The 23,744-nt window shown below is 42.8% G+C and overlaps 4 protein-coding genes and 1 long non-coding RNA gene across 5 annotated transcripts; 1 reads left to right on the forward strand and 4 right to left on the reverse strand.

Moving 5' to 3' along the window:
* Positions 1-73: 73 nt before the first annotated feature.
* Positions 74-8,846, forward strand: LOC124703996 (histone-lysine N-methyltransferase ASHR1-like). Its single transcript, XM_047236226.1, has 14 exons — positions 74-185; positions 413-558; positions 661-795; positions 914-968; positions 1,052-1,170; positions 4,070-4,158; positions 4,259-4,340; positions 4,450-4,548; positions 4,659-4,737; positions 4,888-5,007; positions 5,088-5,194; positions 5,347-5,416; positions 7,984-8,047; positions 8,376-8,846. The coding sequence occupies exons 1-14, from the start codon at positions 74-76 to the stop codon at positions 8,530-8,532; spliced, it is 1,434 nt and encodes a 477-aa protein (XP_047092182.1). The 3' UTR covers positions 8,533-8,846.
* On the reverse strand, positions 2,072-3,426 carry LOC124703998. The gene is made up of 2 exons (XR_007003444.1): positions 2,641-3,426; positions 2,072-2,457 (listed from the first exon to the last, which is right to left on the reverse strand). It is a non-coding gene; the product is annotated as an uncharacterized LOC124703998 (long non-coding RNA).
* Positions 8,847-9,078: 232 nt separating the features above from the next.
* LOC124703997 (probable plastid-lipid-associated protein 4, chloroplastic) lies at positions 9,079-11,302 on the reverse strand. The gene is made up of 5 exons (XM_047236227.1): positions 10,814-11,302; positions 10,360-10,458; positions 9,770-9,844; positions 9,601-9,668; positions 9,079-9,409 (listed from the first exon to the last, which is right to left on the reverse strand). The coding sequence occupies exons 1-5, from the start codon at positions 11,285-11,287 to the stop codon at positions 9,337-9,339; spliced, it is 789 nt and encodes a 262-aa protein (XP_047092183.1). The 5' UTR covers positions 11,288-11,302; the 3' UTR covers positions 9,079-9,336.
* Positions 11,303-11,988: 686 nt separating this feature from the next.
* LOC124700217 (30S ribosomal protein S13, chloroplastic-like) lies at positions 11,989-13,493 on the reverse strand. The gene is made up of 3 exons (XM_047232379.1): positions 13,356-13,493; positions 12,584-12,823; positions 11,989-12,361 (listed from the first exon to the last, which is right to left on the reverse strand). Exons 1-3 carry the CDS (start codon positions 13,452-13,454, stop codon positions 12,188-12,190), a joined length of 513 nt encoding a protein of 170 aa, XP_047088335.1. The 5' UTR covers positions 13,455-13,493; the 3' UTR covers positions 11,989-12,187.
* Positions 13,494-14,264: 771 nt separating this feature from the next.
* On the reverse strand, positions 14,265-17,726 carry LOC124700219 (uncharacterized membrane protein At4g09580-like). Its single transcript, XM_047232380.1, has 4 exons — positions 17,449-17,726; positions 16,006-16,276; positions 15,707-15,877; positions 14,265-14,554 (listed from the first exon to the last, which is right to left on the reverse strand). The coding sequence occupies exons 1-4, from the start codon at positions 17,709-17,711 to the stop codon at positions 14,423-14,425; spliced, it is 837 nt and encodes a 278-aa protein (XP_047088336.1). The 5' UTR covers positions 17,712-17,726; the 3' UTR covers positions 14,265-14,422.
* Positions 17,727-23,744: the final 6,018 nt, after the last annotated feature.

Genomic DNA, 23,744 nt, shown 5'->3' on the forward strand with positions numbered 1-23,744 from the left:
TTTTCTGCTTTACCTACTCGATTCCTTCCGAAGCATCTGGCGAGTGTCCCCGCCCGCGCGACGCGAAGGGATGATGGCGTCGTGGGCGGAGCAGCTGGAGCGCGAGCTCACCGGCCGCGGCCTCGCCGTCGGCTTCGTTCCCGGCAAGGGCCGTGGCCTCGTTGCCACCCGCAGCTTCTTCCCAGGTACCCCCCCCCCCCCTCACCCAACCCAACGCTGCTCTTTGCTCCACGCCGACGGGCGCTTGCCCACGAACCGTTCGACGAAATGCCCAGTGGCACCCGCTCCCGATGATACTCGTGCTTCAGTTCATATACCATGCTGTCTTGCAGTGCTGGTGCACAGTTAAGCTCATTCATCTCCTTCCCGCAGCCCTAATCAGCTAACGGAGTTCTGGGATGGGTTTTTGCAGGGGAAGTCATCATTTGCCAAGAACCCTACGCCTCTACGCCTAACAAGATCTCGGTTGGGTCGACCTGCGACCATTGCTTCGCCTCCGGGAAGATGAAGAAGTGCTCGGGTTGCCAGCTTGCTTGCTACTGTGGGAGCGGGTGCCAGGTGCTGACTCTGCCCTCCGGCCGTTTCATCCTTTTTATGTGGACTTCTGTGGCCGGATTATTATGCTTCAGACATATCACTACCGTTGAAACTCTTCTACAGAAAGAAGAATGGAAACTTCATCAACCTGAGTGCCAAGCGATCTCAGCGCTTACAGAAGATAGGAAGAAGATGCTTACTCCTACAATTCGTTTAATGGTGCGGCTTATACTAAGAAGACGACGACAAATTGAAAAGGTCATTGGCTGGTTGGTTTGGTTGATTCCTCCCAAAATCCATGTGAATAATACCTTTGTGTTTTCTGCGCAGCAGTGTTCTCTGCACTCGGTTAACCTGATACTGCTTGTTTTTTCAGGCCATTCCATCTTCAGCAACAGATAACTACGATCTGGTGGATGCGTTGGAGTCCCGTATCCTGCCCTCTCGATACATTTGATTCATGAAAAAGAATACGATTCTGATTAAGAGTGTTGGATTGACTCCATATGGGTAGACATCTCTAAGGTTGATGATAAACAACTGGTCCTCTATGCGCAGATGGCCAATCTTGTGCAGCTGATTCTCCCTTCAGTTCAACTTGATCTTAAGGAAATTGCACATACTTTTTCCAAGGTAATGCCCATAATATGTCCTGTCCCTAGGATCGTATGATCATGTAGTATTTGCAGACTGCCATGCCACATAAAATGCTTTTACTACTATAGAAAACAAAATTTCAAATTGATCGTGTGACTCATTATGTTAACTAGATGAAACCCCGCGCGTTGCTGCGGGACATATGCAATACTTGGATTTGAGCTTGTTGTTTTAATATCTCACAACTTGGCTTGGCTGATAAAATAGTTCTGATGAAATCATCAACCTGAGTCGTTACAAAGATAAGAGGAAACTATATAACACCTTATGATAGAATATATAGAAACATGACGCAAAGAAGGTACTGCAAGAAGCGGACTCACACATGTAATGGCTAGATGACAGTCATTAGTATGTCAATCAAATACTTGTGTACTTAGAAGGAACACTGAAATATTAGATTGTCATTGCCTCTGAAAAAGTTTTCTTGCACTTGGAACCATTATCCATGGTTTAGACTTGAAAGTTGGAACCATTATCACTGATTATATGACATGCCAATTAATGAATGCAAATGCTTAGGTGAACAAAAATTTCCTAATTATACATGAAAAATAAATAATATGAGGAAACAATATAAATTGTGTAGTCTAGGTGTTTTGGCCTGAAGCGCTAACGCTGCTTAGAAGAAAATTTAACCGTCTCTGAATAATATGCTTCAGTGGTTCACTGCATGATAGTGGATAAAATAAAGTAGCTGCCCCATGGATAAAAATGGACTGGTTCAACATTTTGAATCAAACACAACCATGGAATGAATCCTCCATATATTCATATAAATAATAAGGAAAGCGTAAAGAAAAGGAGATAATGAAAAGAGAGGGCAATATTTACATTGTTAGAGCCAGGGAGAGTTTAAAAAAATGAACAACAGAGGGAGCAAAACTTGGTAAATAACTAAGTCCGCACCTTGCCCCGTGGATCATTTATCAACCCAACAATCAGCCATACATATATATAATCATACAACAATATAAAAATCCCCTTGAAAATCCATATCTGCACCTTGTCATGTGGATGATCTAGCATGGGAAAAAGAATACAAATACAGATCCAATCCAAATGCTGTAACATTCAAGATCAAAGATTAGGATGTTGCTTGCATTGAGATGGTGTAGAAGATATCTCCGATGCAAATGTAGATGATCAGGTTGTCCAAAGATCAACGCCGCCGTGGTCAAATGCCATCCCCGCATATGTTGCTTGTGGCTGGTGTCCCTAGCTATGTTTCAGTTTCCCACGCATATGTCCATGTGTTCTGATCTTCCATGCATCAGCAGGTCAAAACAACAACGATTATCAGTTCACTGTTTTGCTTATCTAGAAATAGTATAATTCAAGAATGTAAGGTAATGCTCTAGAAAGTACACTTAATCAGATTATTAACATAATAATTGGTATTGTATATGATGTAACAATGGATTGGCAAGGAGTAGTAATTAGTACCTCTCCGTTCTCCATTTTCCTGGCAAGAAGTAGATGATGAATTGTCAGTGCCTTTATTTTCTTCTCACCTTTCCTCACGACCCATCTCTATTAGTTTGAGCACATCCCAGGCTATGAAAGTCAAGCAAAAAAAATTCAAAGTGCAAGGCTATGTGTTAATCGAGCAAACTAAATACAGATGTAGAGGAAGCAAACAAACAAATCGAAATTAGAAAAGAATGTGAAACGTGAGCATATCATAGGCTCCTAGCCCCTATCCAATCAAGAAAGAATATCTAAGGCTATGAGTGCAATCACGCCGATCTGAGTTCAGATGTATATGAAGCAAACAATTACTCAGATTAGCAACAATTGGGAAGCCTACACATAGCACAGGAGACGATTCCTTCGGCATCCAAATTGCAAGAACCTGAGGAAGTTCAAATCTGTGAGGTAAATTCGCAATAGATGAAAGGGAACATGGAGAATACGGGATGGAGGGGCTCACAAGCGGCACTGGTATGAGTTGTGAAGCTTATGCCCGCTCGTAGTGGAGAATGATGCGTCGATGTGAAGCTGAGGCGCATCAAGGAGTTTATAATGGGAAGGGGATATTCTGCGCGGCTTCTCCAATACCTCCATCAGTTTCCCGTGAAATAATTTCTCAATCGTGGGCAGAAGAAGCGAGAGCGTTCAAGTGGACATTGATTGAGCGGGGAGAGGATGCGTCAATGGTGTAGGGTCGTGGTTACAGAGTTAATCGGTGGAGAAGAGGAAAAGCAGCGGGCCTGTTACTCAGGAAATTTTTTTTTCTCACAAAATTTGTTGGCAAGACTGCTGAGGTGGCAGTCTAGGATTGCGTGTAGAAACATGATGAGGTGGATACCTTGCATGTGCAGGAAAATGGGATCACCTATTAAGAATAGAAAGATGAGCACAGCTGGCTGTTGGTGTTATTCTGAGAGTATTTGGATGTGGTGGCTTGGTCAAACCCCCTGGAAAGCATGTCCTAGAATTAGAATCCAGGTAACCCGGGGTCTAAGAACTCCCTTGTGTAGATATAAGCCAACAGGCAATCGGAAAAGTGGCATATATTCTCTTCTTATTCTCCTCTAGTTATACATTATGTTGTCTTCCTCTGTAATCAGCATTAAGCTATAATAGGACCAACTTGTTGAAGATTATACTTTGATAGCAAGTATGAAATTGGAGTATTTTCCGGTATAGACCATGGCCATTTTCTGTAAATCTGGTCCTTCACGTACAAACAAGTCCAAGAAGGAAGTAAATAAAAGATAGTTTTGATCATCTCTAAGCTTCTGCTGGTCCTGCAACACCCTCCTGGCCCTTGCTGTGCCGATGGTAGTGGTGGCCCCACATGACACCTTATGATGCATAGTTTGTTCATGAATTAAGCGTGAATGATTGATTGTGTGCTACATGTGTGCAGTTTGCCTGTAATGCCCATACCATATGTGATCCCGAGCTGAGGCCCCTTGGGACTGGACTGTTCCCTGTCATATCAATTATTAACCACAGGTGGAATACTGGTCATTTTGTTCACTTGCTTGGCATCTACCTCAGAATTGATAATTCGTTAAATTATCATATTTATATTTATCCTTTTCTGGTATATTAGTTGTGTACCAAATGCAGTTTTGCTGTTTGAGGGTCAGACTGCATATGTCCGCGCATTGGAACCCTTAAGTAACAATACTGAGGTAAGGAATTTATCTCCGCCTTCTGTCTTTATCATTCATTCCTTAGCTTGTGTTTCATGCTTGTTTTTCTTTACTCTTCTCTCATTCTGGTGAATGTTGGTCGTGTCAGGTATCGATAAGTTACATCGAAACTGCAGCGACCACTATGAAGAGACAGAATGATCTCAAGCAGTACTTCTTCAGCTGCAAATGTCCCCGCTGTATTAAGGTTTTCCATTGTGGTCACGCAATATTTTATTGTCTCCAGGGAAATTGAGATATAACACAATCTCGCCAATCAGATGTTATCTTGCTATAACATTTTTGTCAATGCTGCAGGATTCTGAGGAAGATGCTCTCCTTGAGGGATACATATGCAAGGACAGAAAGTGTGATGGGATTCTGCTGCCTGACACAGGTTGGTTATCACTCATAAGGAAAATACTAAGTAAAGAAATGGAAAAAAAGTGTGTATTAAATAAACATCTCAGTAATACCTATTGAAACTGTTCATATTTTAATTCAGTTAGTATTGATCATACATTATGCCTCTGTTCAATATCTCTAGGAAAGAAGGCTTATAATTGCCAGAAATGTGGCATTTATAGAGATGGAGAAGAGGTAAAGAAGGTTTCAAGTCAAATACTATTATTATCTGATAAAGCCTCTTCACTGCTTTCATCTGGAAGTATCCTTTTCACTATAAAATTTCTATCTAAGACATCTAATAAATTTGCGAGCATTTTGCTACCTTAATGAGCTATATAGATAATAGTGAGGCAGGTTCCGTGTACAAGGTCATTGAGCAGCTAGAAGAGAAGCTTTACCATTCTTCCTCAATCCCTTTGCTGCACACACGTGAAAAACTCCTGAAGGTATATTTCTAGCTTGTGTGGCAGCAATAACAGCTGTGGATGTTCAGTATACTTAATAGTGCGGCTATATGAGTAACCACTACCACTACTGCCACTCTCCCATATAAAACTTAACTAGATCTACTGTCTCACTATGCCTACCACTGTTGCAGATATGTATGGAGTTGCAAGATTGGCAGACTGCATTGATGTATTGCAGATTGACGATTCCAGTTTATGAAAGTAAGGCAACCTTAATCCTAATGTATTTAAATGAGAACATCTTATATTATAGGTTTTATATTTTAATTTTTGCACTATCACATTTCTAAGATGAGAGGTCCACCATATCACTCTGATGTCTGAGGTTAATTTCAGGAAATATTTGAACGTTTTAAGAAAACTTAACAATGCCTCAAATCTCAATTGTGAAAGTGCTCTTCAGTCATTAATTCGTTTTGTACCATGTTATTTAGGGATCTCCTTTTAGGACTTAAAAGCTAGATAGGCAGCAACCTGTGGCTAAACTTTCAAAGAAAGATACAGTGAATTTAGGGTCACCTGTAAGCTCTACCGAATAGGAATATATCTGTTTTGTCTCGTAAAGTAATAACTCAAAAGGGTTGAAACCTGACTGTGTGCTTCTTTCCATTGATATTCCAAAACAACACACATTGGTACCACTTGCTAACCAAACATGATAATCCATATGATTTTCTATACCACTATATAATGTACGAATAGCGCAACATATGGACTGTTAGATCTATACAGTCAGATGGCTATCATTGATTGGATCAAATTCCAGAATTCATGGCGCCACACATGCCGTTGGATAAGGCCATTCTACTGTCCCTATCGCTATGATTCGCGTTGTGTGTTCCATTCCAGAACTTTCACGAGATAGAGCCCGTGCAGTGCCGGTACATGCAATAGAAGTTGTCAACGTAGTGAGAACGGGGTCCCCACAGCGCCGGACGCGTGGATGGAGATCCTTTTCCAAATGATAAGGCATGGAGCACACGATGCTCTGCCGGGGGAAAGTGACGCCAACGGAAGTGGTGTGTTTGGTATAAATAGCCCCTGAGCTAGCCGGACTCCATTGTCAAGAAGAGCGTGCAGACCTACAAGATCTACATCATCAAGGAGCTTGCCCTAGGGATAGCCCCAGGAGCCACATCTTGTCCCCGACAGGCGGCCTAGGGACCCTTGGCGGAAGTTCCTACACGCAGCAGCTCTACGAGATCCTGTGAACAATGAAGAGTTGTGAGGATGTTGGTTGTTTAGGTTTTTATTTAGGGTGTGTTCGGTTGTAGCACCAAGTGGAATGGAATGGGATGGTGACATTCCACAGGAATAGAATGTCACGGTTCCATCTCATTCCTGTGTTCGGTTGCACAAAATCTGATGGAATGGAATGGTTTGCCTAATTTAGAATTAACAAAAATTTTAACACTAATTTAGAATTAGCAATTAAATTAGTACTAATCTAGGGATTAGATTGCAGATAAGGCACTGCGGCCGCTCGACTGGGAGGGCGCCGCTGCTGGTCGTGAGTCGTGACCTCGGAGGAGCGGCCGGAATCGTTGCCCTCCGGCGCTCCGGCTCAAATCCAAGATCGCCGGCGATCTGTCTCAACGCCATGGAGCCCGGCCGCCCCGTGCTCGTCCTCTCCAACGCACGGCCGGAGCAGGACGACGCCCGCCACTCCAGGATGCGCGCCTCCTTGCGGGGCTCCGCCGGCCGGCGACCTTGGAGGAGGGCGGCGAGCTCGCACGGCCGGAGCAGGACGACGCCCGCCGCCGCCTCCGTCGCGCATGGCTGCCGCCGCCCCTGCCCCGCCGCCGCCTGGCCGCCGAAGGAGGAGAGGGCCGTCCTGGTCGCCGACGGAGGAGGGCGGGCGGTCGCCGCGCCGTCCTGGTCGCCGCCTGGCCGCCGAAGAGAGAGAGAAAGGAGAGAGCCAGAGAGAGACGACGCGATAGGAGAGAGCCAGAGAGATGAGATTGATTTTGTTTTATCGTTAGCTCGCTTCAGAACCGAGTGGTTCCACCGATTTGGAGGTATCACCCGATTCCGCATCTGGCTAGAATATTCGTTTTCTAGGAACCGCTGGGTTCTGGTTCTAGTATCAACCGAACACAAGAATCTGGGCTGGGTGCAGGTTCATCCCATTCCATTCCACACGGTGACACCAACCGAACACACCCTTATAGATGAAAAAGACAACTAGGCTAGTCAGTAGTGAGAAAGTTATCATCAAAAGAAATGTGAGAACCCTGAACTGACCATGATTAATAAAGTAAGTGTCTACAATAGTGTAAACTCCTGCCGCACTGATAAAGCTTATGTTTTATGTGCTTATGGTACATCGTTAGCAATTAGGCACAAAAACAGAACCTTCATAATCCCTCCGTTTTTATATTTGAGGCCACTAGGTATTCCATTCCAAAACTTTGACTAACAATTTGATCGACAAAAAATAAGTTATATAATACGAAAAACATACCGTTGGAAACATCTTTCAAATATGAATCCAATGGTATCCTTTTGGCGATATATAACTCATATTATATTGGTCAAATTATCAGTCAAAGTTCTACCTTGAAATGCGTGATGGCCTTATATATAAAGGGGGGGGGATGATTTTAAAATCATGAAAGGATGGTTGCAGGTAATAAACTGACAAAATGTTGTTTATACTTGTAGGAAAAAATGATTTCTCAATTTCTTGTTCTTCCATACAATATGTCAGTGTTTATGGGATTTCCGATAGCAGCCGATGTTCACTAATGTTGTTGTACTTTCACCAGGAGTTTATCCACCTTTTCATCCAATGACCGGATTACAATTTTATACATGCGGAAAGCTTGAATGGTATGGATATTTCTACCTATTTTCCTATGCATGTGTGAATTGTGATATGATTTTGTTCCCAGTACAAGCGATGGCTATTAATTCTTTGCAATTTGCTAAATAAAGTGTTGCTAAATTAGACACTGGTATGATAGGGACATGCCTTTGAAAAATTCTAGCAAATCCTGACATGAGCTTATAAGTTGTGATGATTCCTTATTAACTAAAATTCACAACTAAGCCCTCTGTTTTTCCCATTTTACAGTAGCCCTCTATTTGTCATCTTTCCTAAATAAATCTTTCCTCGTACCGCTAAGAAGTCCTGAACAAAAGCTCCTCCGTGTTGTAGGTTGCTTGAGTACACAGAGGATGCTCTAAAATCTTTAACTAGGGCAGCAGATGTACTTCAGATAACACATGGTACAAAGTCCCAGTTCATGAAGGAGCTATTGGGCAGGCTGGAGGAAGCAAGGGCTGAAGTTTCGTTTAAGCTATCTTCGAGATGAGCAAATCTCATGAGATTGCTCATCTCGAAGATACAACTCACTATGAGAAAATAGGGACTAGCCGTCGTGACATTGTTCACATAAATGATAGAATCACGTGGGCAGTGCTTGAAGATACAAAGTATGATGGCGTACTTATGATGGCATTGCGATGTAAGATTGTCAAGGGGTGGACCATGTTCGCCACAAACAGTCTGCCTTTGTGTTTTGTTGCATTTACAAGATGTTAAAGTTTTGTAAAATGATGTAGCAAAATTAGCGACTTTATTACTTCTTTGGGCGTTTTTTTTCCCTTGAAGATGCTTGACTTTCTATCTGTAACTGAGATTGTCACATAGAGACCACACTGTATGGTATCTTACTAAAACATGGTTAGACATATGGAGGTTCCACATTTACTCTTAATGGTATAGAAGTTATCACAGAGATTTACAGTGCTTATTTCGATGCGAGTTGGCATTTTTGATACACCAAAGGCATTTCCAATCACAAGAATTGTAGTTGTACAACACATGCATCTTTGTGATATCTAGAGGCACAATAGTGTGGATAATTCAGATAATATATTTATAATGCAAATGTATTTACTGAACTTCAATGACCAAGTAGAATTTGGACCGATGTACCTTTTCCTTGTCAAGTTCTGTCAGTTTAAAAGTGCTTTCTGCTATATGGACTATGCCCAAATCTTCATATGTACACGTCCCACATTGCGTCGGGGCGGAAAAAGGTAACTATTCAAGATAGCTGGCACCTGATTTCTTGTAGCGGTACACATTAGCATCTACTAGCTATCAACTATTATTACAATGGAACTCTGTACGTTGGGTCGGCCATCTTCAGCACGAACAGGTTCCCCTTGTCTCCTCTTGAAACCCTGCAAATCCATTAGAAGATTTCTTGCAGCATCAGTGAAAATGTTATCCCTGGTTACCACATACAGGAGGGCCATTATTTCACCAAATAGTATACTTTGAGCACTGCAAGTGTGCAAATTACATGCACAATTGAAGTGTGGACAACTGACAATGCACAGAAGAAAACATTCTGAATGGGAGATAAGCTGACCTGAGCTCTTCGTCAAGATATGTTATTTCTAGTTCCCCTTTACCTCTTCCTGGTGCTTTGATTGGAATCTAATGAAGAAACAGTAGCGTACATATTAGAACTTAAGAGTAGGCTACTGAGGAACTGAAATAAAATATATAGAATGTTACTAAGAGATAAAATATCTCACCAGACTAAATATTTTGAAGTAATCAAATTGAACTGCAACTCTTCTAGAAGTGAGAGGTACCAAGTTGGCAGTAACCTGCAGAAGCAAATATTAGCACATCAAGTCATCACCACGGTCCACAGAAGCAACACTTGTAGTAACTGGTATGATAAAAAAAAATACAACAAGCTCTAATAAGAAAAATACCAACAATGTCGAGTATGTTGTTCAGAATGTGTCTACAGAACAAATATATATTTTCGCAAAAAAAAGATAAACAAATATATAGTGAAACGCTGTTGCATTAAATTTGTGCGCTAAATCAAGAAGTAAGCAGCATTAAAAAAATGATGCAAGAAGAAAACGAACATCTTTGCTCAAAAGGAAGTAAGATTTGTCCAGCTTAATCATGTTTCAGCTAACACATTCCCTTATCCCCAACATTTGGGGAAGTGTTTATCCATACCAAAATTAAGACCATAACACATGAAAAGAATCTCTACCATGCCAAACAATATGCCAATAAGGCACATCGTTCCTGGGCGAGAATCACACAAGAATGGAACGAATTACACATCTTGAGGGAGAAGACCAGCTTCGGTGGGAATTACCTGATTAAAGTAAGGCAATGTCTCCATGTTTTGAGCTCTTAAAGTGTCTGTGTTGATTGCTTGGTAGATCGTCCCATATGGCCTCAGGAACTTTGGCCTCTGCATTAGCAAGTGAACACAAATTGGACATTCCAACAAGATAGTATGCCTCTACAAAAAGGTCGTATCTAATTGGAGAACAGTCCAGCTGTCGTCGATGCTGTATCCAGAGATTATTAGCAATGCAAAAGGAGGTAGTGATGATTAAGCATCGTTTTTTCCGGAAAAAGAAAAGCAATGCATGTAGCTGCCTAGCTAGCTTAGGTGGTGGTTATTGCCAGCAACAACAATGGAAAAAATTACTGTATAACAGTTTGCGTCAAGAAGATAATCTCGGTTTTCGATATGTACAATCCGCGCCGCATAAAATGGAGCTTACAGTACATTGTTAGTTAGGATAAGAAGGGAAACGAACCTGTGGCTGCAGTATGGAGGTGGAGGTGGTGTAGAGCAGCTCCCACTTCCCGTTGAGGAGATCGGACTTGAGCGGCTCCTTGGCCGGCCTCGCCTCCTCCAGCCTTCGAGCGATCTCCTCGACGCGGGCCTTGTCCTCGGGCGTGGCCTCGGCGCCGCGGTCGAGCGGCGCTATGGCGGCCAGGAGCTCCTCCTTGAGCCTGGCGGCCTTCTCCTCGTCCTCCTTCTCCTTGTTGTTCTTGAAGAAGGGCGGCAGGAAGGAGGAGAAGGACGACAGCGACACGGGCGCCCGCCACCGCACGTCGCCCCGACGGCCCGGCGCGGCCGTTAGAGTGAGGCTGCCGTGGCTTGCAGCTCGTAGCCCTCTCCTGCTGCCGGCGCAGCCGCTGCTCGGCGACGGCGTTGATGCGATGAGGCGGTTGGAAGAGGAGGCGGCGGGGGACGGGAGCGAGAGCGAGAGCGAGACGAGCGCCATGGCAGGGCACGACAGGTGTGCGCTGCAGGTGCACTCGTGGCCTGGCCTTGTTGCTCTCGATTCTCGAAGGAGTCGCGTCGCGCGGTTTTTGAGTGGCTAGCGGGCAGAGTGGAGTAGGAGCCACGCGCTCCTAGTCGGCCACGTTTAACTTCAGGAAAATCTCATTTCTGGCTTCTAACCCTCGTGTATGTAGTGAACTAGTGAACTAGTAGTGATCGGTGGATCTTACATTGTGACTCTCTCAGTCAGCTACGAATTACGATTTGACTCGCATACAGCCATACAGGTGATGCTTCATGACCCTGGTTCCTCCCAGTTCTTGTAAGATTTGGGCTGAGGAACTCTCTTCAGAAAGCTCCTTGGCCCAACTACACAAGTGACAGCTCAAGCCAATTGCCACTCTTCAGAGTCTGCAAGTGGTAACTGAGTAACTGCTGCCATCACAAATCCTCCTCGTCTAAACCGGAACCTATCGCTGAACAAAGCAAACCTGAACCATCCGTGTATGTATGGCCAGCCGTATTATTGAGCTACCACTGAAACTCATCTATCCAGCTTCTAGAAATGGCTGGACAGCACGACCTGGCAACGATAGTTGAAAACAGATCAGATTGAGAGCACTGGTGCTAAATGAGCTACTCCATCAGCAGAACGTTGAACCTCTTTTTGCATCAAGCAGAGATATGGAGAGATTGGCTCACGATAGAACACACATGCAAACCTTGATGATTCATGTAAGAGAAAAGATGTAATGACTATAAACTTTTGCAGCATCTGACCACATCCCGCATAATTTTCATCTACGACAGAACGGAAACTTGAAAATAGAGCACCAGCCGGTGGCGACGTAATGGAGTGCACACAGAAACTAAATGTGAGGCAAATACATGGCAGCGTCACTTATTCCTCGGATCCAGCTGACTTCTTCTTGGCAACTGGAGCCCTCTTTCCCTTGAGCGTCCTGCAGTTGTTCTTTGTCCTCTGGCCACGGACCGGGAGACCGAGCTTGTGCCGGATGCCCTTGTAGCACCTGATCTCCTTCATCCTCTCGATCGCCACACGGTTGAACCGTTTCTGTGAAGCATTCGAGGCACTAGTCAGTAATGTTGTTTCTTTTGAATATGCCAGTACCAATGTAAAAGTAAAGTGACAGATGCGGTTAAGAAATGTGGAAAGAACTAGGCAGGTCCTAGAGAGTGAATTCCAAGCCTCTAATAGAATTCTCATGACAGGCAGCATTGTCAGTATAATGACAACATTGATAAATCATATTGGCAAAGGGATCAGAAACATTACAAGGTCTCCCTCAATCATGTACTTGGTGACCTCCTTACGGAGGGTGATGACCTCCTCCTCGGAGAGGTCCTTGGTGACCTTGTTGTCGAAGCTGAGGTCCAGAAGGATCTGGCGGGAGCGCGTCCGTCCAATGCCGTGGATGTACTGCAGCGAGTACTCCACCCTCTTGTGGTTGGGAATCTCAACACCACCGATACGGATGCACTCGATCTTCAGGCCACCGTGGCCAAGGCCTCCCTTCTGTAAAAATCCCCAGTAAACAGAAGAATCAAAGCCATAAAACAGTACCTGACATATATCCAACACATGAAGGGACATTTTCTCTCTAAGTGTAAGGGCATATGAAAGAGAACAGGAAAGAACCATTTCCTGCAACATCCACATTGATGCACAAACGAATTACATTATCCAACAAAGCGCTGGGGACAGGAGATTCAGAATCCACATGCAAACACACACACATAAACACCAATTCGTCACATGGTGTCAGGAATTGCCAAACCACGGGGAACCCGTTCTTCCAACCTCACGAACACACCAATTGAATTACACACGGGGCTTGCACGCCTAGACCTAGCACACTCGATTCGCACTAGCCCTCTTCTCTCCAAGATCATCAAAGCGCAAGAGGCGAACCGCGACCGCTAGAAATAACATCCGCAACGTAACTACACATTCGTTTCACGCGCAATCCCAAGAGCAGCTTGTGCGCGCAACGCAATGATGCAGGAAAGGGAGGGGGGAAGGGGCGGCGGTGGGAGTCGACGCTGACCTTGGGGGCGGGGAAGGAGACGGAGGAGGCGCGGCGGCGGGTGGAGAAGGGGACGGACGAGGTGGCGACGGGGCCGGAGACCATGGAGAGGGTCGCCATTTCTGCTGTGCTCTCTCCTACAGAAGGTGTGTGTGCGCTTCTGCCCGAACCTTTTTGTCGAGGATAGAACCAAGGTGGGAGCCGATAAGGTGCGCGTGCGGGCTGCTCCGGTATTGGGCTTAGGCTTAGTTTCCGGCCTTTTGGGGCCGAGTTGTTATTGGGCTTTAGCCCTAGTAGACGTATCTGCCCGGCTCCTTTCCACATTTCCTGGGAAATAACTGGCATTTCAAATTCAAAGCAGATGCTCTCATTACGGAAAAGGAATTTTTAAATGCTTAAAACATGGTCAAAACGTATTTTAAATGCTTAAAACAATTTCAAAAAATTTGCTCTTCTTTTTCATGGAAAAATATGTTCTCCTAGAATGTACGTCCTGAAACATTTTGTCAAGAACAGATGTAGTGTCATAGGCAAAAAATGCCAAAAAGAAGTCAGGTGAAAAGTTACTCTGTCACACCAAAAACTACTCCATCAGTACATAAAAATATGTCAAAGTTTGTCTTCGGATGTATCCATACAAATTATCTACATACATCCAAATTTAGACAAACTTTCGATATCCTTTTATGGACAGAGGTACATTACTGGGACGGAGGGAGTATCTTGGGGTAAAAGAAAATCGTTTTTCCCCATGAAACTTCATATGCATGCATAGAAATGTAGATGTACACCAGAGATTTTTCTAAAAAAATTTCTTTTTTTTGACATTTTGAAATGTCTTCTCTGGTCCTGCAAGCCAAAGTGGATTTCCTCTTTATCACATGTTTTATTTAAGGAAATATAATGATGGCAGGTAACAGGGGAAGCAGATACAGTAATAACGTCTTCTATTATTAAAGGAGGCATTCAGGTTGTTACATCTTTACAGCTAGAACAGCATAGGTATACATATATAATATAAAGAAAATAAAAGAAAGGCAAAAAAACTACTAATACACTCATCCCGTATTTAGATGCGTTCTGAGGCATCATTCGTATATTCTCTTCCTTTTCAGGATGGTTGGGACAACAGCAACAGAACCAATCAGGAATAGAACAACTAATGTCTTGAAGTCATACAAATCCCTAACTGACTTCAGATCGCCTAGAGCTCTCCCAGCCTGCATGACAGTAAAAACAATCGTTTAGCCAGTATGAACTCATCAGCTGCAAACAAAAGCTGTGAAATATGTTTATAGAAGAAAGTAGCAAGGTTCCCTAATGCACAGCCAGATCAATGTACAACGCTAAACATGCAGTTGCGGACCTTGCGGTAAAAGAAAACTTGAAGTAGGTTTTGTTATGAAAAACTGAACATTTCAACACAAGATAAATAAAAAACTCCATATACCATAAGTTTTGAGATTGTCTAACAGTATAAAAAATCTGTACACACTGCAATAATGATACAATAAAGACGACCGATGATTAGGACTAGAAGGAAAACATGGATTGTTACTAGTTTATTTTTAGATACACCCAGTACTGACACGCGGACACATAAGCGCGCTCACACAACTCCTACAAAAGAGACTGGACTTGCAGCCGGCGGGTACATCCACCAACCACTGACAGAGTATTCCGTCTTGGTGACACACAGCGAGCCAAAGCTGAGATTTGATTCCTGGAAAACCGGAGGTACAACCACCTCCACTAACCATCCAAGCAACAGCTTGGTTTGCTAAAGTTGCTGCAAGTTAAAGCTCAAATAGTTTCCTGGTAATGGGCGAAGGCAGACCTTTAACACTAATTAAGTAAGATCCTGTGCTAAATTAATGCTTACATCATTACATGGATGGACTGCTAGGTTTGCTAAAGTTGCTGCAAGTTAAAGCTCAGATAGTTTCCTGGTAATGGGCGAAGGCAGACCTTTAGCACGAACTAACTAAGATCATGTGCTAAATTAGTGCTTACATTACATGGATAGTTTAACAAACTGCCGCCAGATCCCTTGGAATGCCCAGGGTCCCAGCCACCACTTGCTGATTGTTTGCCTGTTCGGCTTCTACTAACCTAAAAACCCAGCAAACTCTGAAGAACAAAATCGTAGGATATTTAAGATTGGAGTGGTCGTGTCAAGTGCAAGTGCAATTCAAAACAGGGTCTTTCCTATGAAGAGGGAATTTGACCAAAATTCTAGCAAAATAAAAATGCAAGAATAAAACCAGAACATGTAATGAAACTGTTTTACATACACCATGCAACTTAATTCAGATTATGCTTAGTTCCAAACCAAGAGTCAAATGATTCGCCAATGCATGTGTTATACTTACCTTCACAGTAATATAAGACGCTGGGATGAGTCCAACTAGTGTCGCAGCAAAGAAAATATGGAAAGGTATGTCGACAATGGGTGACGCCATATTTATAAAAGTGTTGGGCAAAGTTGGTGTTATTCTCAGAAAAAGCATGTAGTTCAACAGTTTGTCTTTCCTCTTTGCAATCTGCAAGAGAATAAAAGCTTGTTATGTGAAATAAAGAACAGGTGAACTCTTATCATTTGGGGGGAGGATCTCAAGAAAAAAGATAATAATGGAGAATAAGCAGTTTGTTATTAAAAGCAGAAGATTACCTCTGACTGGAAATATCTCAGCCTTTCAGGCCACAACCAGCTAACCAAAGGTCTACCAATCAACTTGGAGAGAAAATAGCAAGATGATGCCCCAGCTGTGGCAGTGAAGACGACCAAGATGCCACCTTTAACCACTCCAAAAAGTGCTCCAGCAAGTAAAGACATAAATATTGTTCCAGGGATCATAAATGTCTGCATGAAGATGTATATGGAGCAATACCCCAATACAAAATTTGCCTGATGATCTCTTGCATAGACAGCAAGATTTTCCCTGCAAGAATCAGAAGGAATGTCACCATATGGATCCAGACATCCAGTATTCTAAAATATATCCACTGTTTATCATAATACATAGATAATGCATCTATGAAATATCACTCTGTTCCATTATGTAAGCCGTTTTAGCAAACTAAAATAGTTTGTTAAAACGGCTTATATTATGGAACGGAGGTAGTAGTTAATAGTATACCACCTGTAAAAACAAACATGAATGGATCTAAATAATTCAGTCCTGATAATGCTATTTGCTATGAGTATAAAAAATAGCAAGTCAACCTTTTCAGAAGGAAAAATCATATATGCATTTAGCTTATTTTGTAGAAGAATATTTATCGGTAGCAACTAGAAACATAGCTCAATGTAGGCAGTGGATGGAAGCAGTCATTCTTTTACGGAATGGTAAATTACAATGACAAAGTTCAGAATATTGTTTTGCACAAAGTTAAACAAGTGCAGTGGATGGAAACAGTCAATTCTTTTACGGAATGGTAAATAGAAATGTTGATTATGATTATAAGCCAATCCATAACAGTCCAGAGGTATTGTTCATTGATCATAAGTATTACCACGTACAGTACTTCTCTAACGCATTTACCGAAACTAAATGCAGATAATATAATATTGCCCATCTTGTATGGCTGATGGATCAGGGAAGCTTTGAACTACAGAAATAAAATGTTATGACAAGATCTAAGGTGATCCTAAGTGATACAAATTATGGCAAGAGGAGGAAAGGAAAACCAAATGCTTAGAGTTGGACCAATTACAATTGCAGCCACTGCAAGATCAACCAGGAAAGGGACATTCTATTGTCATCTTAGAAGAAACTAGTACTATCTACCTTGCTATTTAGTATTTCCTAATAGCCTCGTGCTTGCACAGACTAAGTCATGATTTCAGTTCCTCGTGATTAAAATGCACTTTGTATGTTATGGCAACGCAAATCTATATAATCTCAATCTAATAATTCTTGTAAAGATAAGGCACAGTCTAACTGATATAAATCGGCAGCGAAAATCACCCCCAAACTTTCACTAGATGAATCGACACCTTCCTTTACTTGCACGGTTCAAAAAGCACATTCCACAGACACAAATAACTGCGATCCAAAAAAGCATAAAGTCGATCCGTCAAAGCGTAGCGAGGAGGGAGGGGGGTGCCTACTTGAGGAGGCGCACGTCGGCGAGGCTGCGCGGGAGGCGGAGGATCTGGCCGAACTCGCGGCGGGGCGCGGCGAGGAAGATGCAGAAGATCCCGGCGACGAAGAGCGCGAGCACCGCGGCGGCGGCGAGCCCCTCGGTCCGCGTCAGAGTGGGGCGCGCCGCGGAGGGCGAGTCCGGCTTGCTCCTCTTGGCCGCCGACGGGTCGTCCTGGCCGGCTGCCGCGGCCGCGGCCGCGGCCTCGATGTCGCGGCGCGCGAACAGCATGGCGGCTGCGGCGCGGCGGCGGGGGGCGCGGGCGGGTGGGAGATCGTCGGGAGGGGGCTGCTGCTAGTGCTGGGGAGAGGAGGCATGTCTCTGGGACGGCCTCATTGGGGAAGTTGGACGGCGACAAGCAGGCAGGCAGACGGTGCCGTGTTGATGTGCCGCGCCGCGTCGTGTTTTCTGGGGTTGGTGTTTGGTTTCTCGGTGTCCTTGTTTCATCCGGGTAATAACATTTTTTCTACTGATACCGCGGTACTAGTAGATCACACACTCAGAAGTCAAAAAGCAGGATTTGACTAGTGAGGTTGGTAAATGACTCCACTGGGATGTTTTTTTTTCGGGTAAAAATAGACCTTTATTATTAAGTAGGAGTTACATATAGCTTAATATCAGAAATGATGTTTAGAAACAGTGAGCCATCTAGTGATTTTTCTGAAGCAACACGAATGACCTGGAAGCAATCCGACTCCACTATGACAAGTACAGACTATGTTCCAAGGCTAGCTCCAAGCCCTCCTTACAAGCCCACAGCTCTGCTTCAACAACTTCAACACAACGCGGCAGAAAATGACATGTGGAAACAATGATATTCCCATCGGCACCTCTAAGCACCATGCCACACCCTGCTGTGCCTTCATCCATTTTAAACAAGCCATCAAAAGTTAATTTAACCCATCCATCAGGGTGTTTCAACCAGATTTTACTAGGATGTTAAGGTAGAGTCCCGACGGTCGAGACCTACTAAAATTGTGTAATATCCATTCCACTCGCTAGAAACTGATGAAAACTTCATGCCTAAACCGTAATATTTTGGGAGGTGGTGTATATATACTAACCCCTCCAATGATAAACTTATGATGTATCACGAGCTGTAGTTTTATTTTGGGTTAGCTCGTGGTGCATCAGTAATTAGGATAGCTGCTATTAGGCACTACCACCTCTTATGATGAACTGCTTATGTCATAATTATATCGTTAGTATTGTCTGATATGTGCTAGGTATGCTCACCTCTTAAAGGAAGAAGTCACCATATCAGTGGGTAGTGTTGCAACCAAACAATAGTAACTTGCTTTAGCCTTCCCTAGAATGGCGTATTATAGCCAACCAAACATCGCAGCTACCGGATGGCAATGGGACCCATGACCCGCGTAACCGCTCGGTAAAAACCCATTAGGAGTAGGGACAAAACATTATCCATGAGTGCGTAAATGGGAAAATATCATACCCATCAAATAGAGATGATATAGGTATGGAATCGTGATCGTGATCGTAGAACCAATACTTGCGTACCCATTTACACACAAAAATTTTGACAAGTGTGTCGACGTAATATTCTAGCGTACTTAACTTTTTTCCTAATAACACATTCATGTAGCTAGGCCGAACCTTATGCTTCTCGGTCCCACAATGAGTGGAACGTTTGTTAGGATTAGATCCCTATTTAGGACTGCTTCACCTCCTATCATGTGAATCCAAAGTTTATATACTCTTTACGTGATCACATCTTGTTGTGTTGTGGTTTATGTGCAAGTGTTACAATTTATGAGAATGCCCCTTGTTGTTAATAAAATGCTCTTGTTCATAATTACGTGTCTATGTTTATAATGTGTTGTTTTTATGAATTATTATGGTACATATTGTTATTGACGGGTTTTTTTTTGTCAATTTGTTCTGTTGTAAGCGCGGTATTTTAACCTGTGGATACCCATTTACCATGTCGGGTGAGGAGTATGGAAAAATCTCGTACCTATTGACGGGTAAGGGTACGGGTGATGGATAAGATTGATGGCTACATGTATGGGTATGGGATGGGATCACCTGTACCCATACCCTGCGGGTGCCATCCGTAGCTACCGGTTTCTCCCTTGTGCACACAAGTGTCCCGTGGGCAACCAAACGAAGTGAAGAAGTTGATTTTTGGCCCGTTCCACCCCATCTAGACCCCACCACCTACCCCGGGAGTCCAAAAAGAACTGCGACCTACCAATTGTGCCATATGATTTCCACAGCTGCCTTGGTTGATCACCACACATGGTTTTAATTATAGAATTTAGCAATAGGTGTTTCTTATGTTCAATGATTGAAGCATAAGATATAACTAGTGAGCAATTTTAGGACTCTAATTCTATTCACCTAATGGCACAAGGTTTGGAACTCAATTTATGGATTAGGTTTTAAGTGTGATCACCCAAGTGATGCACAAACTAGGATTGAGGTATGGTTAGGGTTTTACTTGTGATCATCAAGTAATTCACAAGTTAGTTTGAGGTATGGGCATAGGTGCTATATGTGATTTAACACCATATGACTTTGGCTAGGGTTGCTCTTCCTCACCACTCATAGGATGATTTAATCCAAGATCATTGAGATTGATATAGAGCTGAACCATACAAGGTTTGTTTCTATTCAGTTGTGGTTTCTCCAATTAATATATTGGAAATGGTTTTAGGGTTGCTAGTGGTTCCCTTATGATTTTATGTGAGGGATTATACTTGCTTAACCCACTAAGGTTTAATTGGTAATTATATATTTCCAAAGCATGGTCATGGGTTAGACATGATCAACTTGTTCTAAATATCTCTACCTCAAGTTCTTAGGGTTTATGATCATTACTCAATTTATAATGATCAAGGTTTGGCTTCCTAGGTATTTCTCAAGAAATGAGGTTCTCACTTCTATTATACTTTCTTAGATAGACATGGCTATGGTTGACTCAATAGTTTATATCCCAGGAGAATGCCTGAGATATTCACTTAGAGTTCTTCTCGAGGAATGATGATATAATCATCAGGTTCTATGATTAGATCTGTCTCACAAATTCAAGTGTTGGCTCAACTAACTTGAGTGTAACACCATAGCTTGAGTTCTCTCATATAGGAGTGGTTTATTCTAGGATTTATGGTGTACTCCTAATATTTCCTTAGGTATCTAAGCTAAGACTCCATTTGTCTATCTTAATTGGATTAGTATCTTCCTTACTTCATCAACTCATGGATATGGTTTAATCCATTTGATAATAGGTTATCCCTCCACTCCATGGTGAAATGGTTTACCTCCTAATACTTTAGTTCAAGGTTTTTCCTTGGTTTTTAAATAGGTAAGGCTAAGGTTGACATCAATGGTTTCTCTCACTTGGGAATGCCTTGAATAATATCTTAGGATTTTTCTTTAAGACGATGATTTGAATGTATGGATGTATATCCAAGGTTTAGCTCAAAGTTTGTCATTGCTTCTCTAATAAATAATATAGAACTCTCACCTCTCTAGGTTTGATGTATAATAATTTGGAATAGAGAAGAATATATATTTCTAGAGTTGATCTCCTTGTCATGTTTCCAAGAATGAAGTAAAATGAATACCATGAGGTTCATGGTAGGAACATAGATTAGTTTAAGATATGGAGAAGATAAGTCAAGAATGGTTTCTCCATTTTATTACTTCTTGATTTATAGTTGAATAGTTGTTCATATGATATAGCCAAGAATACCATATTATAATCTTTTATAAGATCAAGCAATTCATCATTGAGTAAAGTGTTGTTGTGTTGATTTTAGTTCCATTTGATCTAACCCCTTGTGGTGACCCAGCATACCACTGCATGGTGTAGTATGCAAGTCTGATATAACACCAATGAAACACCGTTCCACTGGTACTATATCGCTCAGAGTGGTACAACAGAAACATATGCGGGTCCAAGGCATGTCTATAGAATTACAACACAGACTCTTTACAAACGATCCACACAGACCTCCTACTTTACAATGAGGTAAAACCGCAAATAAACTCCGGAAGAACGACTCGTGGTCTAATCCTATCACGAACTCTATTTGTAGAGTATTTAACTAGCTACAGAGGCTATGAATAGATTCTAGCTAAATAGGAGCTAGGTTTAGGAAGCTAGTTCCCTTCTACTACTTAATCTAGGTTTTCTCCATGGTAGTTGTGGTGTTTGACTCTTTCGGCAGGTTCCTGTTCCCTTGAAGTATTTGTAGACTCCTCGGTCTTCGAGTTGCACGGTAGATCTGTGGTGACCCGGAATACCACTGCATGGTGTAGTATGCAAGTCTGATATAACACCAATGAAACATCGTTCCACTAGTATTATATCGCTCAGAGTGGTACAACAGAAACATATGCGGGTCCAAGGTATGTCTATAGAATTACAACATCGACTACGTTACATAAGATCATCACAGACCTCCTACTTTACAATGAGGTAAAACCGCAAATAACTCCGGAAGAACGACTCGTAGACTAGTCTTATCACGAACTCTATTTGTAGAGTATTTAACTAGCTACGGAGGCTATGAATAGATTCTAGCTAAATAGGAGCTAAGTTTAGGAAGCTAGTTCCTTTCTATTGCTAATCTAGGTTTCTCCTTGTTGGATGTGGTATTCGCCTCCTCCGACGGGTTCCTGTCTTTTGAAGTAGTTGTTGACTCCTCGGTCTTCGAGTTGCACTCGTAGATCCTTCTTTGATGCCTCCATATCTAAGCGGGGATTTAAGAGTGGGATGAGTACGAGCGTACTCAACAAGTTCATTATAGGAAAGAGGTGTTTAATGCACTAGCTACAGCATTAGACCGGAAAGTCTAATACCAATGCAGGTTTTCATAATCATTTCTTCAAGAGGTTGCTTTTATTCGGAAGAGCTATGTCCGTCGGCCTTCACCGGTTTACTAGAACTTCATGGAGCTCCTTTCCGGCCGCGTTCGCGAGTTCCATATCCCGGAACATGGAGTGACGAGTCACGGTTCTTTACACTCTGCAGAGGTGTGTTGCTTTACCCATAAGAGATCTTAACCTTGGTGCCAACCGGGCATATGTTCCCGTCCACACTTCCTTTGGTGTGAGGCCCGGTATAAGGTCTAGCCAATCATGTTCCTCCGCTACCTCGAACACCCACCCGTTGTTGCATGCGCCGACCCTGGGTCCACGTCGGTCCCATTATTCCTGTAGATTTCAAGGTGGACCCCGACCACGACAACGATGCTTCGGGCTCTACCATACACTCCTACGCCGGTGGCTGCAACCCATCATAGACCGCAATACCGTGGGGACTTAGGACTCCCCGGCCTCACCATCTTGCTCCTTCGGGCGACAAGTGTACTACGGACTATGCCGTGGGGACTTAGGACTCCCCGGCCTCACCGGCTTGCCCCCTTGGATTACAAGTGTACTACGGTAAAGCGCATCCGTTGATGAACGAGAGGTGGAAACACTTTTGACTACTCCGTCCCACTCCGGATCTTATGGTTAACACGGGTATTACGGCACAAGAATCACTCGGCGACATTTGTTGTTTAATCCTAGATGGATATAAACCCGTGCAATGGAACCTCCACCATATCAACACAATCCATGGTTCCATTGCCCACCACTTAGTCATATTCATAGTTATGAAAGTAGTGGTTTTGATTTTTGTGCAATAGTGATAACCATAATACTTTGCAAGTAATTTGATAGAAATACTCAAATGACATGAGCAAGTGATGAACTTGCCTTTCTTGACTGCAAGATTATGCAGTCAAGGTCTTCGATACGCAATAACTCCAAATTCTGAAATAGCATCATCGTCCGGTAAGGACGATGTTTAAAAGATTGGCAAGGATGCAATAATGCATAAGTATGAGATGCAATCGCTCTAAGCGTGACCTAACCCCGATGATTTAGAATTAGTGAGTGGTAATGATTGGTTCAGGGTTTGTTGCACTTTTAGAGTGAGTCACAAACAAGGTTCTTATTCAGGGTTGTGTTGTTTTAGAATCATAAGCATGTGGTAAAATGCATAGTAACAATCATACACACCAAGGAATACTAGTTGTATAATAATTAAAGAGCAGTTGTCAATTTTAAGTCCTATAGTACATGGTTGATGATTACTTATTAAATAATTCAAAAGAATAAGTTTTGAAGAACATGTTCTTTAATAAAGAACAAGTTTGATAATTAGGTTAGTGGGGTTCTATGGTTGACTATGGTTCCAAGTAGCTTCTGGAATAAGGATTAGATTGATCACAACAAAGTTAGGTTCAT

This window comes from Lolium rigidum, chromosome 3 (assembly GCF_022539505.1).
Source record: "Lolium rigidum isolate FL_2022 chromosome 3, APGP_CSIRO_Lrig_0.1, whole genome shotgun sequence".
Lineage (NCBI taxonomy): Eukaryota > Viridiplantae > Streptophyta > Magnoliopsida > Poales > Poaceae > Lolium > Lolium rigidum.